At 38.1% G+C, this 23,434-nt stretch overlaps 2 protein-coding genes across 4 annotated transcripts in view; one reads left to right on the top strand and one right to left on the bottom strand.

Moving 5' to 3' along the window:
* Positions 1-17,256, top strand: part of LRRC8C (leucine rich repeat containing 8 VRAC subunit C) — an 89,569-nt gene extending 72,313 nt beyond the window's left edge. For all 3 annotated transcript variants that reach the window (XM_082384047.1, XM_082384046.1, XM_082384048.1), the window contains one exon: positions 10,704-17,256. In XM_082384047.1, the coding sequence (XP_082240173.1) occupies positions 10,704-12,977 (2,274 nt within the window). In that variant the 3' untranslated portion in view covers positions 12,978-17,256. The remainder of the gene's footprint in view (positions 1-10,703) is intronic.
* Positions 17,257-17,349: 93 nt separating this feature from the next.
* The window catches only part of LOC309626183 (uncharacterized protein), a gene marked incomplete at its 5' end in the record, with an annotated part of 82,262 nt that continues 76,177 nt past the window's right edge, over positions 17,350-23,434 (bottom strand). Inside the window, one exon of the mRNA XM_082386748.1 lies at positions 17,350-22,321. The remainder of the gene's footprint in view (positions 22,322-23,434) is intronic.

The raw sequence follows: 23,434 nt of genomic DNA, 5'->3' as shown, positions 1-23,434 counted from the left end.
TAAGAGAGGTATCAAAATGCATACAGGATCCTAAAGTAGATGTGATGGTTTCTTCTTTTACTTGGAAATGAAATGAATAGGTAGTGCCTCCCAAATCTGGCACTCTCTTTGTGTATCTTAAATGAGTCAGCACTTAGCTCCGGCTTTAGGAATCACTAGGCTGACATCACTTGGCAATTTGGAGGTTGTGTGAAGTGAGCTGTTTCATCTCAGAGGAAAGTAGCTAAGGCAGATTTTTCCAGATGTTCACTGGCATCTGATTTTATACATGTGTGTACTTGCCGTTGTTGTGGTTTGTTTTCCTTTGGAGAGGGGGCACAGTGTTTATTTATTCACCTCATATTTAGTACATACTTACTTTGTGCCGGGCAATGTCAACAAGGTTGGAGCTTGCCTTTAGAGAGCTTATTGGTCTAGGAGGTAAAATGATAATAGACAATTACACTATGTTTCCACAGGTACTACGATAGAGGGAAAATCAGTACTTAAAAACTGCTCCAGTTAACTGTATACTTTTGTTCTATTAATGTATAGTAATGACTCAGGTAATTATGCTTTAACTTTTTCAATGTTTAATTCTTCTACCAGACTGGTGGCATTTTATGTTCCTCAAGCAGACAAATTTCTGTTGATGCTTCACTAGAGAAGATTTGCTTGATGTCTGGTTTTTAATCATGTACAGATCAATCCTATAGCAAGTGTACTATTGTTACACCTTACCACCAAGAGAATTCGTTAATTCAAAAATCTAAGTTTTAATCAGCTCACCCCTCCAACCCCTTCGATTTTTTCCCCAGGACATTGCCTTCATGCCCCAGAGGTGCCAGGGTATGATCCTGTGCTTCTCCTTTTCCTGTTGCTATTGAGGAAATGAGCAACCAATAAAAGCAGACTTTTTACTCAGCCCTTGTGTTTATTAATAAACATCTGAAAGTTTGTCAATTATCTTTAGACTGCTCGCTCTCTTCCTTTCTTTACTCTCTGGGTCTAAACTTCCTCCATACACAGGGTGTTATTTCCTGACCAACACATGAGTTTTAAACATCATCATTAAAGAAGGAAGATACCACGTGCACAGCAGGCAGGAAATGATGCCACACCCTTGCAGTTATGCTTTTCCATCTCCCCTGGGGACAAGGACTTGTTTGTGTTGGTGAGAGTCATGCAGTGTGTGTGGTGCTCGTGGATGTCTGTTTTTGTGCTCCAGTGGTGATTGCCCCCAAATACACGTGTATTGGACTTGGAGAATAGCAAGCCTTGTGAATAAGACATTTGCTGAGAATGAAAGCACTTAAATCTTCGCCCTTTTAGAACCATCTTCCCTGCCTTTTCAGTTCCTTCTTTCTCAACAAGATTTTTGGTACTTAAAATATTTTCAGTAGTTAGCCTTAAAACAGATTCTGCATTCTCAGAGTTAATCCTATCACTGACGAAGGTAAATCTCCCGTCTCTTGAGGATAGATGCTTTGTCTTCTAGCATCTTATTTCTGAGAGAACATAATTAGTTCGTACATTAACTGATAACTTAGTGACATGAAAATTAATTCCCTTCCCTTGTATCTCCATCTCTTTTCCCAGGAGAAATGGGTCTACCTCAGAAAGGAAGAGCAACAGTCCATCTTTCTTTCTTTATTTATTTATTAAAAAAAAATTTTTTTTGGACACGCTGTGCAGCATGCAGGATCCTAGTTCCCCTTCCAAGGGTCGAACCTGCACCCCCTGCAGTGGAAGCTTGGAATCCTAACCACTGGACCGCCAGGGAGGTCCCATCTTTTTAATCTTATTCCTTGTTCTTCCCAAATGCAGCCCTTTGCCTCCTGTCTCTGGAACCCACAAGATTCTGATCTTACCCTCCCCACAAAACCTATCCAAGTCCAGCAGCTTCGAGGCCCAAATGAAGTTGCTCCTACTCCATGAATCCGTCTCTGCTCACTGCAAGCCTTAGCTTTTATTTCATTTACCACATCATTCACATGGTATATGTACAGCCTTGTGTGCACTGTTGTTTGACTTTTCATGTGGCTATTTATGTCTCTCCAACGAGACTGTAAGTGCTTTTAGAACAGTGAACGTTAGTTCTGCCTCCTTGATCTTCCTATAATGGTTAGCATAAAGTAAATATTCAATACGTTTTAGTAGATATTCAATAAAGTAGATATTCAATAAGTTTTAGAACATTAGTTATGCCTCCTTGATTTTCCTATAATGGTTAGCATAAAGTAGATATTCAGTAAGTTATAAACTATCCTTATAGTTTTAGACTATATGGATAGTCTGTCCTTAGTATCTCTCTGAACAAGCCCTGGGGAATAGGTCTTTGGGATCTGTTTCTTGCTAGGTCACTCTTAGATCAGCAGAGATAGCTTGTTTTGTTCTATCAGACTGGGGACAAATCTGGACGATCAGCTTCAGGGTGCAACCCTTTGGAACCAGTTGTATTTGAATCTATGGAGTGGAGGGAGGGTAAAAGATAATCACCTTCCTGTTGGCCCACCTGCCACTTTGTGGCTCCAGTCTACATGTCTGTATCCAACTTGCCATAACCCAGTTAAAGCACCATCTTTTAAAAGAACAGGTCACAATCTAAAGAATACCCCCGGGTCACACATTAACATATTGGAATGATGCCTGCTGTTTTACCATATGCAGCAAGTTTTCTCACTTCTTTCAGTGATAATATAGTCATAACTAAGATTTAAAGTCTAAACCAGAGAAATAATTTTGGGGTTATAGTTCATAGAAAAAATATTGTACTTAATTGTTGAGGTTGTAGGAAAATAAGTACTCTCATATGCTGTTAGGGGGAGATGTATAAAGAAATCCAGCCTTTTCTTGTGGGGAGAGGAATTTGACATTGCAGGTTTACCTTGTTTGGCGCTACCCAAGCAATGTTGATTCTTCATAGTGGTAGTCTTGAGACTAATTTTATATTACAGCACACTGTCTCTCTCTTATGAAAAGATAGTAAAGCAAGAGTTATGCTTGAAAACACTCCCTGTGTTCAACGTGTATAGCCATGATAAAATATAAAAGGAGGTACCAAAAATGCATACATGGACTCAAAAACAAGATAAACACTTCTGTGGAACACAAATGGAATACTGAGCGGGGCTGAAGCAACAGCTGGGCTGTCATCCAAACGCAGGCAGTAGCGGCCAGGAGCTCAGCTCCTGCCAGTAAAGGAACTAAAAATGCACCAAGCAAGATAAGAGACTGGAGCCTGGTCACTGTTTGTAGCCAAAGGTCCTCACTCCCAAAAGGAAGCTAAAAAGAATGGCAATTAACTGGCTGCTGGAGCTGGTACTTCAGAGGAAACCGTGCATCTGGGGTGCCTCCCAACCAGGAACTGAGTCAGCCTGCCCATGTCTCCCTGACTGGAACTGTGAGATCCTGACATCACAGGAGAACATCAAAACACCATGACAAGTCCTAATGGTGGACTGGGGAGCTGGGCGCAGGAAACCACAAAAGAGTGCGTGAGAGAAAACAATCTCAAACAAGCCTACCACCCAGAACACATGAAGAAAATGATACTAAGAAAGTCTCTCAGCAAAACTGACAGTTGGAATATTGATTCACTCCACCTGAGATGAAACTAAGTTTTAAAACAAGCAGTGAAGGGCTTCCCTGGTGGCGCAGTGGTTGAGAATCTGCCTGCCAATGCAGGAGACACGGGTTCGAGCCCTGGTCCGGGAAGATCCCACATGCCGCAGAGCAACTGGGCCCGTGAGCCACAGCTACTGAGCCTGCGCGTCTGGAGCCTGTGCTCCGCAACAAGAGAGGCCGCAATAGTGAGAGGCCCGCGCACCGCGATGAAGAGTGGCCCCCGCTTGCCACGACTAGAGAAAGCCCTCGCACAGAAACGAAGACCCAACACAGCCGTAAATAAAAAAATTAAAAAAAAAAAAAAACAAGCAGTGAAGTTAAAATAAATACATTTACTTTAAAAAGTTCAAAAAAAAATAAAAAGCAGAAAAAATAGATTTAGAGTGGTCAAAGAAGTAACATTAAAAAGTAGGTAGATATGATATAAGATCAAATGGATATAAAAAATTTAGAAATCATGGAAATAAAAAAGCCACTGAACTTTAAAATATCACTAGGTAGAATAATGACACTGTACTCAGTTGTAGAAAGAAGTAATGACTTAGATAAGAGTTCTGAGTTACCCAGAGGCCAGCACAGAGAGAGACAGGGATTAAAAAGCACAAACACACACCCGTGGAAGATCGGTTGAGAGACTCTAACATACATCTAATAGGAATTGCAAAAAAAAATGGAAGAAATGATGAAGCAAGTTTTGAAGCAATTATTTAAGGAGATATTGCTAAAGTTTTCCAAAATTGAAGAAAGTCAAGTCCTTAGCTACAGATATCAAGCAGTGTTCATCTACATACACTTAAAATTAAAGTGAAAATATAGAAGATCTGGGGTTAAAGGTAAAATCTTCAAAGCTACCCTAGAGAATTATTAAGGGAGATACTTTAGCCAAAAGGAAAAGGAACCCAGGGGCAAGATAAAGGATCTAAGAAAATTGGTGAGCACATGATAAATACGTAAATAATCACAATCAACTACAGATTATTTTTTTTAATTGTGTGTTTCAAAGGGAAGCTAAAACAAACTCTGGGAACAACAAAATGGGATAGTTCAGCGGGTAGTTAAAACATGCTTGGAAGGGGAGGTAGGGATTCTGAAAAGCTTTAAGTGTATACATTTTGAGAAATTATAGATAACCTTTATTACAGAAATTTAGTCTTCACCTTCCCAACCAGCTGAAGCAGGATGGAAAATAGGAGATGTGGAAGATGTTACCAATGCAACAGAAAGCAGGAAGGAGGAAGAAATGGTATATATGAAAATAAAAATATGGAGAGGGAGGCACAAGAGGGAGGGGATATGGGGATATATGTATATGTATAGCTGATTCACTTTGTTATACAGCACACTATGGTAAAGCAATTATACTCCAATAAACATGTTAAAAAAATAAAATAAAATAAAAATAAAATTATGGAAATAATCCAAATATCAGTAAATATCCAAATATGAGTGAGGTTAGCAAAATAATGTAATAGATTAAATTCACTTGTAAGAGAAAGAGGTGATTAGTTTAGATTTTTTAAAAAAGACATAAAACAGACACCTAAAAAAATAAAACAAAATCACAGACAAAAGTGCAAAATAGAGATTAAAGAAGGATATTTAAAAAACAGGAAAAAGCCGGTGGAGCTCTGTTAATATTAGACAGCATTTCTAAAATGCACTCTTTATCAAAACAAGGTATCTATTAAAGTTTTAAAACATGCATAAATTCTTGTAACACCACACAGGATACAAAAGAGTCTCAACACCCCAAGGAATTCCCTGGTTCTGAACCTTTGCAGTGAACCTCTGGCAACCACTGATCTGTTCTCTTGCCTGATTTGCAGAATGCCATGTAAAATCAGGCAGCATGTACTTTTTTGAGACTGGCACTGTTTTTAAGTTAACAATTGCCTAAATGCACATCGTCGTTGGAATGTTTTTAATAAATTATAGCACATCCACACCATGTAATAATGTGGCCCTTAGAATGAAGTAGATCCCTATGTGCCGATGTGTTAAGGTCTCCAAGACATACTATGAAAGTGAAAAACTCAAGGTGCAAGAACAACTCATATAGGAAGATCCCATGTGTTTATATGTCATGTTTCTGTAAATGCACAGATATAGATCCAGAAGAGTACGCACCAAGCTTATCAGGGCTTCCTAAGGAATGGCAAGGGAGTAGCAAAGGTGAAGGGAAGATGCTCCCTTCTGTGCTAAATATGTGTTTTTTAAAAAAGATTTATAATAGCAAAAAATAAAATGTTTAAGCATAACTTAACAATAAATGTCTAAAATCTATTTGGGGAAAGCTATGAAACACTCTTGGGAGACACAAAATTAGATTGAACAAGTGGAAGCACACCATGGAGAGGAAGAATCAACACCATGAAGATGTCAGTGCTTCTTAAATTAATTTACAAATGTAATGTAATCCCAATAAAAATACCACCAAGGTTTGTTTTTTTTTTTCTGGATCTAGACTATAAAGTTGATTATAAAGTTCATTGTGAAAGACAAGCATGAATTTGAGCACTTGTAACACTCATGACTGATTCAGTTGTCTTTCTCCTGTGCTTGACCTTGAAGGGTGCATTGCTCTGGGTATCTCTAACATATCTGACGAACAGCAGAACCTCCACAATGGTTGACTTTTCCTGAGGCACACGCAGAACTACTCAGCACTTGTGTTCTACACATCCTACACCACCGCCATCGATGTCATTTATGTCTCCCTCATGTAATAGATAAGCTGGCCCTTATTTATGTTGCTCTGTTTTTGTTATACCAAGCAGTTCCTCTGATGCTAAGTGGTTTGGTCTGGTTTGGTTTGGTTTGAACCTCAGCCCTTTGGTGTCTCATTCATGCAAATGTGAAACTGTTTCAACATGTTACCACTGTTCCCTGCTGCTTCTCATTGCAATCCTTTTCTGGAAACTGCCTAAATTAAGTAGATCTTATTTTTACATTATAATAATGGGTGTTATGATTCTAACAAAGGGACTGAGAATCAAATAACCATCATCAAAGATAAACAATCAAAGTTGTAGACAAACATTAATGATTTAAAACTGAAAATTACTATTAAAAGGCCCTAAGTTTACATTGACCATGCGAGGTATTTCAATGTGCGATCAAGAGTGTACATACTCTACTTAAAAATGCATCTCTTTGCTAGTATAAATGTGATAATTACAATTTTAAATATTTGACTTCTTTTCCTAGATCTGAGCAGCATTTCAGGGCATAGTTTGGATGGGTTGCTTCCTTTTTTAAAGAAGTTTGAATTTTACTTTGTTTCTCTTGAAAGACATCCCCCTGTAGAAAGTAACAGCAAGAAATTCAGTTTATTTCATTGACCTTAGAATTTTTTTTCAAAAACAGCTGTGGTGTTATCTCAAAATAATTTGCAAATGGGAATTCATGAATCCAACTTTAGTGAGCCCATTTCTCCAATCACTGCAACCCTTGTGTTTCTTTTCCAGAAATATTACCTAGATATTATGACAGACATGGAACAATTTTACATGTATATTTTTTATTCCTCTAGGAACTTTAATTGTAAAGTCTTGAGGAGCATTTTATATATTTATATTACTGGATGTCAGCTGCTCCTTAGGACCTAGAGGATATTGGACCAAATTCCAGTCCATGGCCTAAGTTCTGACATACTCCTAGAAGAATTAGGTTCTCATGGTCCCAGTTCCTGTTTCCATGGAAACAGTTTATAGATTTTTAGCATCCAGGCAAACTTTCTTTGTCTGTTCAGTTTTGATCCAAGCATGAAATTTAGTCCTTTTTTTGCTGTGATTTCCACAAAATTCATTCATAATAGGGGTGTGTGTGTGTGTGTGTGTGTTTAGCAGATTTTACCAAAGGTTTAGGGAAGAGTGAAAGGTATTTACATCTCAAAACAGAAATAATGAGTGTACACTCCAGCCTCCTACCATGTTGCTTGAGCTATTTCCTTCGATTCTAGCCCCTCTCTGCTCTGCTGACTCACTCCTCCTAACTCCAAGCCTGTTCATCCCAATACAGCGTGAGGGGTTTAGCATCTTTGTTGCCTGGCTTCACCTGACCTTTGCCCTCAGTGACTCACCTCCTTCTAGATCCCTGTCTTCCTCATTCCCAAACTAACTGAGATATTTTCTTTAACGTAGATGATATCGTTCAAGAATTATTCTCATGGAGGACTTCCCTGGTGGTCCAGTGGTTAAGACTTCACCTTCCAATGCAGGGGGTGTGGGTTTGATACCTGGTCAGGGAGCTAAGATCCCACATGCCTCGTGGCCAAAAAACCAAAACATAAAACAGAAGCAATATTGTAACAAATTCAATAAAGACTTTAAAAATGGTCCACATCAAAAAAAAATTTTTTTTTAAAGAATTATTCTCGTATCTGCTTTTAGGAGAGTAACTTTCTCACCTTGCTATATTGTGGATCAGATTCTCTTGTTCATCTTGCTTTTTAAATTTTTCTCTCTTCCCCCTACCCTCATTTCTTTCCCCTCTTTCTCGCCCTGCCCCTATATAAACACTCTGTGTAGCTCTAGTCTCAATGCTTTTTCCTCCAAAGGCAGTCTGAGGGTTGTCCCTAGAAGAAAAGGATGGGATTCCTCGTCATAATGACATGTGTGTGTGTATCAGCTGGTGGTGATGGTCTGAGCCTCGATCGTTTGTAGAATGGGATGTGGGCGGTGGCTTTCTCCCTGGTCTTACCCCAAGCACTCTCCCTTAGCCCTGCACCGGCAGCCTGGAGCCCTACCATTATGCCTTTGCAATTTGTTTTGCAGCCTTCCCTTAAGGCTTGTTTTGTACTTTAATCTTTAAATTTCTGGGTAAAGGTAAAAAGAAGTGAGGTATAGGTTTAATTAGACAAGCTTCTCAAAAGAGCAGAAAAGGTGAAACAGAAACTTTCAAGTTCTTACAAGCTGCTATTTACAAATATCCCACAGAAACACCCTTTACCCATTTCTTTTTTTAAAAGAAACCTATCTGCCTTATTTTTTTCTGTCTTCTTTCTCTTTTTTACTGTACCTTTGAAAATATTGATGCTTCTCCCAGTTCTTCTCAGTGTTGCAGAGTTTCCGTTAACCATGGAAGATACTGTTGGACTCCGTAACCTGCCCTCTTCCTTTTCGTACTCCTGGATAGACAACCTGCCATCACATTCTTTGGGACTTCAACCATGAGCTGTGTCTCTGCTGGAGTCTTCTTAGGATGTGTTCTCTTGGCAGCATGAGCAGCTATTGTTCGTAGTGACTAAATTCCAGTATCTTTTTCTACTCTGTGCTCATTTCTGAGTAGTTAACAGCTTCTGGAAAATAGATCACTGCCTTTGCCTTCCTGGGATTTAAATAGGCACATTTTAAAAATTACATCTTTGTGACGATTGAAAGAAATATGACATCAGAAGGCGGAGAGGAACTTCTGGAGATTGCCGATGTGTTCCCCTCCTACATTGGGCTGTTCTCTTAAAGCCATCGTAGCAGAAACTTGGAGAAATGAGGAGACTATCTGGAGTGGTGGAAATATACTAGCCTGCTCTGCTGTTTCCTAGCTATATGAACGTGGGCAAGTTATTGAACTTCTCTGAACTTTAGTTGGGTTCTTCTGTAGAATGGGGAGAAAATGACCTACCTCTCTAGCATGGCAGACGCTAGCCAATCAGGTACCTTTGTGCAGAATATAAAAAGGCATCCCATGAGGGTGAACAGCTGAGCGAGGGGGGCACAAGCAGGATTTCAGCCCACACTTGCCCCTCAGCTGGGCACCCTGGTGCAGGGCATAACCTGAAACCCTCTGCAGCAGCCAAGCTCCAGAGGTTTATCGTCTTCCCCCATGAGCAGCAAGCCTGGAGAAGGGCTGGGCAGGGGGCAGTAATGGGGCCGCCTGGTTGCTTGGCAGGGACTTAGCACCTCCAGAAGGTGCCTGCCTTTTCACCTTCTAGCTCGTCTCTATTTTCATCACACCATTAACAATGTCATATTAACATACTAGCTGTATCTCCCATGTCACCAGGTTATGGTCATATTCTCATGCCATAGCAGTCTACTTTGTAATAGAGTCAGTTTCTACTTCTAGAATCAACATAAAGAGCTTTGCTGTTGCAAAATCATTGTACACTATGGATTTTCAGCCATTTGACATAATAAGGTACAAATAGACTTCCCCTGCATTATTAATTCCATGTTATTACCATCAATTTCTTGGTTATTATTCTTTCTCTGAACTTATTGTTTGCTTATTGTCCAGATGATTCCACTTACATGTACTTCTTCCTGGGGGTGATTCCTCCAGGTTGATTCAAGGAGTATTTTGCCTCATCCTACCTCATCTTCAGAAAGAATGTGTTCTCTCTTACCCAAATTGCAATCTTATGAGACTGCTGGACATTCTTAGGGCTTAATATTCTTTTCAACAAATAGAAGAATTAGTAGAGGGATAGACGTTGATGTAATATTTTGTGTGAAAAGCAGCAAGTTTAGACATAACTATTTTACTATCGGACATTTCTGTATTTTTTCATCTCTCTCTGAAGAAATAGTTTTTACAAAAGCTTAGTAAATTCCCATTTTATTAAAGCCATTCACGTTCATCTGTGCATGTCTAAGATACGGATAGAAAGAAAAGAGGAAACGATAAAGATGGGAATTTCTCCCATATTTCCTCCTTTTAATGCTTCTCATACAGAAACTAATATAAATCTTGGGAGCCATCCAATTCAAGACTGAGTCTGATAAGAGGATGTACTTCCCAGACCAATGACTGATTCTGCCAGGCTTCAGTAAGAGAAGAAATGCAAATTTTTAAAAATTTTTTTTAAACATGAATGTTCTTTAAATATTTATTTTGTTGTGAATCGTTCTGTGTCCTAACAAAACTGCTGCGTTTTGTGTCATGAGTTAGACATGGTGAACAAAGATATATCGATACATTTCATTTTTCCAACATGTGGGCTAAGAATAAAAATCTCGGTGCTGGAATTGAACATTGTATTCTCCAGGCAAAGGAAATGGACATTTATTGGATGTTATTGCTGCTTTCTTTGCACTAATGACATTATGAAAGCTCTTTGAGTAATATAATTTGAAAATATTATTTCTTTGTTTCAGGTCATGCAAGACAAGATAATCTGCCTTCCAAAAAGAGTGCAGCCTTCTCAGAACCACTCTTCCGTTTCGAATGTCTCTCAAGCAGTGGCCAGTACCACCCCACTGCCTCCACCGAAACCGTCTCCTACTAACCCAGTCACTGTGGAAATGAAAGGACTGAAGACAGATTTGGACCTTCAGCAGTACAGCTTTATTAACCAGATGTGCTATGAGCGAGCCCTCCACTGGTACGCCAAGTATTTCCCTTACCTTGTCCTCATCCATACCCTGGTCTTCATGCTCTGTAGCAACTTTTGGTTCAAATTCCCTGGTTCCAGCTCCAAAATAGAACATTTCATCTCAATCCTGGGGAAGTGTTTTGACTCTCCCTGGACCACAAGGGCTTTATCTGAAGTGTCTGGGGAGGACTCAGAAGAAAAGGACAACAGGAAGAACAACATGAGCCGGTCCAACACCACCCAGTCTGGTCCAGAAGGCAGCCTGGTCAACTCTCAGTCTTTAAAGTCAATTCCTGAGAAGTTTGTGGTTGACAAATCCACTGCAGGGGCTCTAGATAAGAAGGAGGGTGAGCAAGCGAAGGCTTTATTTGAGAAGGTGAAGAAGTTCAGGCTGCACGTAGAAGAAGGTGATATATTATATGCTATGTATGTTCGTCAGACTGTACTTAAGGTTATAAAATTCCTAATCATCATTGCATATAATAGCGCCCTGGTTTCCAAAGTCCAGTTTACAGTGGACTGTAATGTTGACATTCAGGACATGACTGGATATAAAAACTTTTCTTGCAATCATACCATGGCACACTTGTTCTCAAAACTCTCCTTTTGCTACCTGTGCTTTGTAAGTATCTACGGATTGACGTGCCTTTATACCTTATACTGGCTGTTCTACCGTTCTCTGAGGGAGTACTCTTTTGAGTATGTCCGGCAGGAAACTGGAATTGATGATATTCCAGATGTGAAAAATGACTTTGCTTTTATGCTTCATATGATAGATCAGTACGACCCTCTGTATTCCAAGAGGTTTGCAGTGTTCCTATCTGAAGTGAGTGAAAACAAATTAAAGCAGCTGAATTTAAACAATGAGTGGACTCCGGATAAACTGAGGCAGAAGCTGCAGACGAATGCCCATAACCGCCTGGAATTGCCTCTCATCATGCTCTCTGGCCTTCCAGACACTGTTTTTGAAATCACAGAGTTGCAGTCTCTAAAACTTGAAATCATTAAGAATGTCATGATACCAGCCACCATTGCACAGCTAGACAATCTCCAGGAGCTCTCTCTGCACCAGTGCTCGGTCAAAATCCACAGCGCGGCGCTCTCTTTCCTGAAGGAGAACCTCAAGGTCTTGAGCGTCAAGTTTGATGATATGAGGGAGCTGCCCCCCTGGATGTATGGCCTCCGGAACCTGGAGGAGCTCTACCTGGTTGGCTCTCTAAGTCACGATATTTCCAAAAATATCACCCTTGAGTCTCTGCGGGATCTCAAAAGCCTTAAAATTCTCTCTATCAAAAGCAATGTTTCCAAAATCCCGCAGGCAGTGGTTGATGTTTCCAGCCATCTCCAGAAGATGTGCATACACAACGATGGCACCAAGCTGGTGATGCTTAACAATCTGAAGAAGATGACCAATCTGACAGAGCTAGAGCTGGTCCACTGTGACCTGGAGCGCATTCCTCACGCCGTGTTCAGCCTGCTTAGCCTCCAGGAATTGGACCTCAAGGAAAATAATCTGAAATCTATAGAAGAGATCGTTAGCTTCCAGCACTTGAGAAAGTTGACAGTGCTAAAACTGTGGCATAACAGCATCACCTACATCCCAGAGCATATAAAGAAACTCACCAGCCTGGAGCGCCTCTTCTTTAGTCACAATAAAATAGAGGTGCTGCCTTCCCACCTCTTCCTATGCAACAAGATCCGATATCTGGACTTGTCCTACAATGACATTAGATTTATCCCGCCTGAGATCGGAGTTCTACAAAGTTTACAGTATTTTTCCATCACTTGTAACAAAGTGGAGAGCCTTCCAGATGAACTCTATTTCTGTAAGAAACTCAAAACTCTGAAGATTGGGAAAAACAGCCTATCAGTACTTTCACCAAAAATTGGAAATTTACTGTTTCTCTCCTATTTAGATGTTAAAGGCAATCACTTTGAAATTCTCCCTCCCGAACTGGGCGACTGTCGGGCTCTGAAGCGAGCTGGTTTAGTTGTAGAAGATGCTCTGTTTGAAACCCTGCCTTCTGATGTCCGGGAGCAAATGAAAACAGAATAACTTATTTTTGTTTAAAGTTTGACTGAAACATGCTTCTACCAAATACAGTATAGATAATTAGGTAGTCTTAACGCCTTTCCTATTTTATTATTTTTTTCTTTTTCACACAAAACAAAATGTACACAAAGACTGAGTAAGGAGTATGTATTTTTAATAAAAATTTAATTGTATTTTTTCAATATTAATATTTTAAAGTTTTATTTGTCCTGGAACCTAATGTATCTATTACTGTTTTCCACTGACAGAAACAGATGGTTCCGTCTGTTTTTTTGTTTTGGTTGTTTTGTTTGTTTTGGTTTTTCAGTTCATTCTTGTGAAGGGAAGGGAATTTTAAGTTGCATGCTTTTGGTGTTTTTTAAATCAGTGAAGATATTTTGCCAAGGTCATTTTTAGCTTGTTTACACCTGTACAGGGTCCTTATTTTTGTTTTCATTGTATGTGTACCAAGGAATCTGTGCTAGTTATTTTAATTCCAGCTGCCTTCTCCATTGGCCAAGTATTTCACTCTATAGAAAACACTTCTCTGGAGTGTAAACTCACATAAGGGCATTGTCATAGACTATTATTTTCGAAATTTCCCCTTGCCTCCAACAGAACCCTAAATTCTATTCTTTCACATACCTGACAGTTATTTATCCTTGGGCAAGGATTTTGTAAGTGAGTAAAGACAATAATCTCCCATGGTCAGCTTGCTTGAATTGGTCATTTATAATTTAACTGATTTACATTTTTACCAACATTTAAAAAATATCATTGAAAAGGAAATACAGAGGTTCCTCCCATGTAATATCAATATTGTATGTAGTACTGGTGAACAACCTTAGAAAAGCTAATTTATTTTAATTAAAATAGGTAATTAAATTTAAAAATCGGAACCAGAAGCCTGTTTTTCAGTAACTTAATCATCTTTGATATCTTGATATGTGAATACATCCGATGGAAAAAAAAAAAATGTGCTACTAAAGCACTCTGCTGAAGAGCTGGTGCACCCAGGCAGGCACACTGGTTCCTCTGGGTAGTGTGGAAGTGGTGATCTCTATTCAAATTCTGCCTGTTACACGAAGTAATCCACGTATATGTACGTATATAAATCTATCTATCTCCCTCAAGACTGCCCTTGCTGCAAATGCTAGTGATGCAAGCACAGAAAGTCTGCTCTCTTTGGCTTAAAAAAAGTATCTCATCTAAAATGGTTCTGTTCCTTTTTTTTTTTTAAGTGTGAATAAATTGCTAAGTAGATAGAAATAATTTTTGCCTGGTGGTTAGCCGAGTTTTATTTATCTCTGTACTTAAACACCCAACGTAGTATGGGTCTTGGGCAAAAGTTTTCACTGACTATTAAGCTGTATAGAACAGGAAAATGAAAGCACTATTTGTGCCCTCAATCTAGGACCAGTGCTACCTATCATGGGAATTTCGTTTTATGCTCCAAATTCACACTGTTTTCGGAACCCTAGTCTGACCTAAGGAAGTTTTGTGACTTAACGAAGAAAAGTAGAAAGATGGTTTGGGGTTTCAAGATGCTGCTTTTAAAATTTACCCCTTGATCCTGGTGACTTTGTTTAATGCTACTTTGAGTCATACATGGAACACAGCTATGGGAACTACTCAGCAGATATATGTACCTCAATTGTGTTTTAAATGTTATGATACATTGTGGGGTAAAGGATTTGGGGAAGAGATGCTTTTCATTTATTTAATAATTGAATCATGTAGACCAAAATGCTTTGCTGTCTCTGCTCTGTGTTTAAGTGTTAACAATGGTGATTTTGTATAGCTGGTTTATTTCACCCTGGAATTGAAACAAAATGTTTAAGATAGTAACATGGTTATATTTCTTGTAGGATAAAATATTCAATTCTAGAATGTTGTTAGGATCCTGATTATGAACAATGTGTTATATTTAGAAACATAGCCCTACCTGTTTTAAACAAACAAACAAACAAACCTGGAAGATTGTCCATGGCTGAGCATGACAAGAATACCCCTGTTGAAAGGTGGTAAAACATTAGGTGCACTATTTTTCTGGATAAAATTTATAGTTGTTTTCTATATCACCCTTAAAAGGGACCTATTCAGGTTAAAAATCATATTTATGCTGAAATCTTTATCTGGTGTTAACTCATAATCTCATACGTGTTCATAACTGAAGTCACTAATAATTAGTCTTTGTGACAATTTGCTCAAAATGCCAAAAGAATTTGATTTGCTTTCTTAATGATTTCACAGGCTGACCCCTAACCTAAGTTCTAAATAACATCCAGTAAATCAGTATAGTTCTATGACTTTATGGTTTAACTAGGAAGGAAAATTCATAGATATTTCTGTTAGATTTTATAAAAATTCAAATTGTTCAAACTTCATCTTGAGTCTAAATTTTCTGACCCTGACCCTTTTTAATATTGTATATTTTTGTTCACATTCTTAAGTGAAAAGCATTAAATTACTCTTTAGCCTTTAACTGGGAAACTCAGGTAAATGAACTGCTGACTTTTCTAAAGTTCTTTAATGAATCAACTCAGTGTTAAAAGGGGTATTAACCCAATCCTTTTCGTATTTTAACAAGTGCTCTTGCTAAAAAGGAACAACTAGCTCTATTTCTCCAACTTCTGTAAGACTCATGAGAAACAGCTTATGTAAATATAAAAGCATTGTATGTGCTCTTAAATCCTATGGCTATTGGACACCCATAGTGAGTATGCTCTTTGGTCAGTTTTAATGGTTAAGTGTAGAACAGACAGTTGTCTGGGGATGGTCTGGTTGAAACAGAGCATCTAAGTATATCCCAGTGGAACTCACCTAAGATGACCACATCTCAGAAAACTAGTTATATGTTGGGTTTTCACTTTGTTTTGTTTTTAATACAACACTTTTAATATAAGTGTTCTTGATACAGTGAAACCTGTTATTTACACTGGTAAATTTTCTGATTTTTCACCCACCCTTCTCTGCCTTAGGTTTCCAATGTAGCTATTGTAATGAGTTCTAACAATTTCCATGGCATCCTGTGTGCAGGCACTGCTTTTTCAGAAAGGCTTGGGACATAAGCCTGCTGTGAATACTTTGGTCATTTAAGAGGTGCCTCCTTATCTGCCTCTGAAGCCATCTTTATAGAGAGGGGCTTAAGCAACCTGGAATCTTCCTTGGGTTACTTGCGATGAGGAAAGTCCACATTTCTGCAATTATGATTTCTGTTATAAGAAAGAGGAGAAAAAAATCTTTACATCTCTTGTTATCATTTCCCCCAAGGGTTTTGCTGTTGTTTATGTTCCTAATTCTAAGAAAAGTCCATTTTTTAAGGAGTATTTTACTCTCTAATCTAATTTCATACCAAATACCTGATCAGTAGTAATGATATATTTACTAAAAGAGTGAACACTCATGGTCCATCTTTATGAAAACTGTCAGCAATATGTAGTAGTGAATAGATAAGATAAACCTCAAAACAATTTCCATTTTTGTTTAGAGACTAAATTAAGATTCAATTTACATTCTCCTATAAATCCTGAATGTGATAATGCCATTCAAGCGATTCACATTTTTGGTAGGATCTCAAGAACTCAGGGTAGATAGGGTTCCATAGCAAAACAGCACAGTTATTAGTGAGGGGAATGCCTCAAGGGTCGGTAAGATTTTCTCACTTTTTTTCTTGTCTATTCAGATACATTGTAAGAAAGCCTGGACAGTCTCGACCAGACGTGCCATTGATTTTTCAGATTTAGGCCTCAGTGACATGCTTCTAATACAATTACATACCATCCTTCCAAACTAGCTGTCCACTCTTATTCCATCTTCCCAGAGCCTTTCACTGATAAAAGTAACATCCTTGAATTCCTTTTGGGGAGAGGGAAGAGGGTCTCCTCCCACCCCAAGGAATTTTTTTTTATTTAGAAGACCTTAAAAAGGGGTATATAACTTCGAACAACTTAATTTCTCGGCCATGTTAAATAACAGTCCCTATGCATGGTTTCAGATGTGGAATAAATTTGCTTTCTGCTGAATACCATTCCCTCTCCCATATGATTCTGCCTATTTAATGAATATTTTTACTAGGGTTGAAACTCAATGCCTTACGTGGTCACTTAGTTTTCCTTCTGCTGCTTGTTTTCTCGCGCTGTATGTGTTCAGATTGTGTCAAATGCCGGCAAAACCTCTAAGACTGTCAAGAAAATGCTTGAAAGTTGGTTTGTCATAGTGTAAACTCATGATACAATGTCTTAAAGTTATTTGGCTATGTAGTACCTAGGAACAGAAAATAAAGTCATTTTTGTAATTTAAAGTTGAGATTGGTCCCTTTCTTATTCATTTGTACAAATCATGTTTCTCTTTTGGATTTCTCTTGTATTTTTGCATATTCTGTTATTAAGGCTTCCTGTACTCTGCAGGAAATAGGCCGCATGCTTTCTTTCACTTTGTATTTAGCTAGTTTCTGCAATTGTGACTAATTATTTCCTTCCTTAATTCTCTGTACTGCATCTCCCCAAGGTGCCCCTGGAGTTTCATTTGGGTAATTAGTGCCTTACTGTGTAATCTGGAGTGCAGTTTCTGTGCATTTGCCAGATCAGATTGTACAATGGCTGTCCAGCCCAGCTTTCAGTAAATACTTTTATGGTAATGATTGTCGTTAAAGAAATCAGAATGGTTCTGTACAACCAGAAGGCCTCCCCTAGTTAAACACATACACCCCAGGCTTAAGGAAGCCCTTTATAAGAAAACTTTATGTACCACTTATGCATAAGAAAATTGTGACTGGTAAATTTCGAAGCTAAATTGTCACTTTACATATTTTTCTATAGTTATTTATGACTCAGTTATTTTACTGATAATCCTTTGGAGAAGAACTGTTGAGATGAGGAAAGATTGTGAGTGTGGTGAGAGAGGCCTTGCGAATGTGTGTATCAGAAACTTAGAAGGGAGTTTGTGAGAGATCTGGAGAAACGTGGGAGACAAGAACTGAGATGGGCAGCAGATTAGAGACATCTGGTGATTTCAGTGCTATTTGCACATAAGAAAAAGTCTCTTGTCCACGGCCACCTTCCACTGCCCCATCTTCCAGTCCTTTCATTTGTACAGATTATTGAGATAAACACTGAAATTAACTAGATTGATTCAGTTATTCATTAATGTTGGCTAGCAAGATATAAGATAAGCACTTTGATTTGGATGAAGAAGTATATGAAGAGAGTAGTCACTAAAGCCAGTTTAGACTCAGTGGGATACTTAAATAGCCATAGCACAAGGCCTGCATATTTCTGAATGTACATTTAAATGTCATCCTAAATATCCAAGTAGGAAAAAGTGAAAAGCTCTTCATAAGCTACATTATTTTTGTGTGTAAATCTTTGAATACAGGTTATACTTTAGATTTCATATTTAAACATTTTTGAACAAGGCAAGGTACAAGTAAATATTTATGTGATCAGGCATACCATAAGTGATGAAGTATTTTCAGAGTTTGGAGATTTTGCATAAAAAACACAACATTAGGCAAAGATTTTATTACCAAACATCAGAACAGAAATGACCATTCTGATTACTTTGATTCAGGGATTCTTCTTTTATAAAGTTTACGAACAATTAGAAGATGGACTTTATTTTTTTAAACATTTAAGGAATTAATTTTTTAAATTGAAGAATAGTTGATTTACAATGTTGTGATAGTTTCAGGTATATAGCAAAGTGATTCAGATATACAGATACAGATATATACAGATATATTCTTTTTCAGATTCTTTTATGTTATAGGTTATTACAAGATATTGAATATAATTCCCTGTGCTATACAGTAGGTCCTTGTTGTGGAATTAATTTTATTTCAACTCAGGTTACGTTTAGCACCGTTAAAAAAGTATTTAGTTCCATTCTTATTAGTTTCATGTAATACAGATCTTGGGGAAAGTGACACAAAGAGGCAACATGCAAGTTTTGCATTTTATATCTCCTCCATAGTTCTTCTAAGAAAAAAAAATCAACTATTCAGCAGAGATTTTGGTATAGGAAAAAATTACATTTCTTCAATCTGAATTACAAGGTTCTTGGGATTCCGTTTTAATTTCACATAGATTATGTGGAATAATTTTGTTAAAATCATACTCTAAGTAACATTTGAACAGCTTTCAACATCTCAGGCTGATTTAGTCCAAGAATAAATAAAATCAATGCGAAATGTGAAGCTACAATCATTGTAAATTTGAGAAATAAATGTCCACAAGTTTATGAAATAGTTGATGTGTTCCATTTATGCCCACTGAGTTGTATGTATAAATTATATTTCTTAATGATTTAAATTGCTTTATGAAAAATACTTTATGATGTAGCCAATCTCAACAAAAACCTGAGGCCATGTACATTAATGACCTCTAAGTGGTGTTAAAGAAAAAATTAATCTGACACTTGTTAGAATGGTAAGGAAGACTTTATTCAGGACTTATTATTTATTCAGGGTTTTATCTTAATTCTCCCCAGGTTCTAGCCTCTGGTGATGCAACTTGCATATTTTCTTGGGAGTCACATTCTAAGCCTTAACAATATCAGCATGCTAACAGGTTTAGTTGTTTTATGCATCCAGAAACAAAGACAGGATGTTAACTGCCCTAACTTTAGTAAGGAAGTATTTTTCCCCTTTGTTTTTTTTTTTAATTGAAGTATGGTTGATTTACAATGTAGTGTTAGCTTCATGTGTACAGAAAAGTACTTCATATATATATATATATATATATATATATATATATATATATATATATATAATTTTAAGATTATTTTCTATTCTAGGTTATTATGAGAAGTGAGGAAGTATTTAAAATGAGTTTCTGCTTGTGAAATTGAAAACTAGAGATTCAGCTTCAATCAAAACTACTCAGTCTAAACATTTAGCTACGTAAATATTTTAAGGCCAAATAACCTCTTAAAGAAACTGAATTGGTTTCAAATGGGAAATATGAAAAATGTCAGAGGGATTAAATACCTGATTTATATTACATAAGGCTTTTGTTTGTTGTGGGGTAGTATGGGGAGTAGAGGTGTGAGTCAACGGGGAACCCCCTGATAAAGGGTGCTCAGTGCACTTTCTAAACTTCAGGCTGATTTGTTGCCCTTCAATTCTACCAACAATGTGAAAACAATCAAATCTCAAGTATGGAAAACTAGCTAGACCATTATTTTCAAATAACTTTTCCTAACTCAGAAACTGATACAATAAAATAAATGAAAAGAAATAATTTTTTAAAAAGAAACTACTAGTGACTATTGAGAGCTTTAATTATAAATCTGATCAAGAACTTGCATCAGGGGATAGATGGAGGAAGGGATAAATTGGGAGATTGGGATTGACATATACACACTGTTATATATAAAATAGATAACTAATAAGAACCTACTATATAGCACAGGGAACTCAACTCAGTACTCTGTAATGACCTATATGGGAAAAGAATCTAAAAAAAGAGTGGATATATGTATATGTATAACTGAGTCACTTTGCTGTACACTTGAAACTAACACAACATTGTAAATCAACTATACTCCAATAAAAATAAAACTAAAAAAAAAAAAAAAAAAAGAACTTGCATCAAAAATGCCTGAAAGTTGACTCTAAAACCTTGTAGTAAATGCTTGTAAGACAGAAGTTGCGTTCTAGGTTGTTTTAAAATGTTTAGACTCATACACATTTTTTTCTTATGTGTACAGGGAGGAAACAATCATTATACAAAAATGTATCTAGGACTCTATAAATGCTTTAAATAGACCTGACAATAAAGGAGTTATACTTTACCTATGTACTTTAATCGATTAGCCAGGGACCCACTGAGTGTTAGACATTCATAGAAATGCCCCTTCTACCTTCAACTCTGTCCATCCAAATCTAATTTTGGCTCTACTTATACTAAGATCACTGAGACTTTTTAAAAGAATTTTAAGACTTATTCAGAATTTCTCTTAACACTTTCTACATGCCTCATTATCTAGGGCACTTATCACTTGTACTATGGTTATTTTAGGGCTTATCATATCTCTCCTTCCAGAGTTGGTGTTCCAATGATTGTGGAAACCAAGACTTAATTTATCTTTGTATTTTTCTAAAATGCTTCCCATTGTGACTTCTATGAGATGGACCTTGAAAAGATATTGCTGAATGAATCAAAAGACCTAACTTGCATTAACTGAGGGCCTTGGAGATATAAAGGGCCATCATTCCTGTTCAAACTGGTTCTCGAATGTATTATTTTCCCAGAGCTGCCGTAACAAACTACCACATACTGGGTGGCTTAAACAAACAGAAAATTATTGTCTCACAGTTCTAGGTCAAAGTGAAAGCAGGGTTGGTTCCTTCTGAGGGCTGTGAGGGAGAATCTGTTCCATATGTCTATGGTTTGTTGGTAATCTTTGGTAATCCTTGGCTGATAGATGCATCACCCAATCTCTGCCTTCATCTTCATATGGCGTTATCTCTGTGTGTGTCTCTGTGTCCAAACTTCTCCTTTTTATAAGGACACAGAATATTGGATCAGAGCCCACCCTGATGCCCCCATCTTAAGTTGATAATCTGCAAAGACCTTATTTCCAAATAAGTTCACATTCACAGGTACTGGGGGTTAGGACTTCATCTTTTGGGGGGACACAATTCAGTTCATAACACTGAGCAAGACAATTCTCTTTCTTGATAAAGCTATTAAATTCCAGGTTTCTTAGAAACACGGAATTTGGAGCCCTTGGTTAGTCCAGAGGTTTTCAAATAGTATTCCAAGAAGCTCTAACTCTTCCACAAAGTATCTCAGGAGGACTCGGGGACCACATAGGGCTCCTGGTTTCATAACTGTACCAATTACTATTGCCTTGTAACAAACCACCCCAAAACGTAATAGGGTGAAACAATTATTTTACTACACTCCCAGATTCTGTGGATAGGGAATTCGGAAAGGGCACAGCAAAGGCAGCTTATCTCTGCTCCATGATGTCTGGGACCTCAGTTGGGAAGACTCGGTGACTGGAAGCTAGAATCTTCTGGAGACATCTTCACTCCCACGTCTGGCATTTGATTCTGGCTGTTGGCTGGAACCTCAGCTGGGCCTCTCCATACAGCCTGGGCTTCCTCACAGGATGTCAGCTTCAGGGTAGTCAGAGATCTTAGATGATAGCTTAGGGCTCTGAGGCGACTATTCCAACAGGCAGAAAGCGTAGTGCCTCACATTTTATGATATCACTTCTGCCATTGGTTGAAATAGCTGTAAATCTTGTCCAGTTCAGGGGCAGAGGAGCGGGGACACAGAACCCCACTTTTCAACAGGAGGAGTGTCCATGTCACATTGTAAGAAGCATATGTGGAGCAGGAGATATTGTTGAGGCGCCTGTGAAAAATATAATCTGTCACACTATATATACCATCCTCTTCAACCGTTGGGCAGCACCTCTCCATAACTGATGTTCACTAGCAATTGTAGCTAAGAAATACAAGATCCATGAAGGCCAAGTACACTCACAAACTTCATACAATCTTTCAGCATATCTGGTGATTATTGTAAAAAAACCAGAGAATTGAGAAAGCTAGTATTTTCTTCACTCCTTCTGTTTCTAATTTCTTTGGGCAAGCTGGGAGAGCCTGGCAGAATAACTATTACGAAATAACTGGAAGAAAGCCATCATTTCATTTTATTGAATCACATCTTAAAAATCGTCAACTTTTTGACAGGGTATAAGCAAGGTGCTTTCAGAAATTTTATTTGATTATCATATGTTTCTCCCAGTGTCAGCCAAAATTTCCTCAGTTGCTCAGGGATGCATGTGTACACAAACATGCCTACACCCTGGGTCTGTTACTTACACAAATTAATAAGAGGAAAAGTCTTATCAGTGTCTGTGGGGAAAACTGCAGAGCCCTGCCGTGGTCCCTTAGCCAAGTTCCTCAGCTTCCGTTCTTTTCCAGGCACAGAAGCTGTCTCCCTCCCTAGCTCCCTTCCTGACAAACCCTCACAGTGACTGCAGGACAGGCAGCAAGAACAGGTCTCTGAAGCCTCTGACCCCTTGCTTGCAGCAGCCTTATCTGTTAGGTCCTATCCTTCTAGCTCAGGAAGAACATTTGGGGGCTGGGAAAGTTTTCTAGGAAACAAATACTCATGAGCAAATGGACCAGAAAAGTCCCAGAGATGTTCTCCAGCAGACAATTTAGACTAATGACTCACAGCTGGGCAACCTGCCCTGCTACAGCTGATGTGAGCTATGTAATGCTGCCTTGAGATCTGTGTTCTCCTTGCATCCTACTAAATCTCCAAACCAGTTCACTGAGGGCTCTCCTCGCTCATGTTCCCTCTCTAAAATCCACCAGCATATTTAGTTCATTCAGAAGGAATAACTATTGAAGGGCATGTCTTCCACCATAAGGTTGTACCACAGGTGTCAGCTGGAGTCTGAATGTCTCAAGATTTAGATGAAATTGGCTATTCCCCCATTCCATGCCCGTTGGA

This window comes from Balaenoptera borealis (assembly GCF_965194805.1).
Source record: "Balaenoptera borealis genome assembly, chromosome: 1".
Taxonomy (NCBI): Eukaryota; Metazoa; Chordata; class Mammalia; order Artiodactyla; family Balaenopteridae; genus Balaenoptera; species Balaenoptera borealis.
This window is presented reverse-complemented; position numbering and strand designations above follow the sequence as displayed.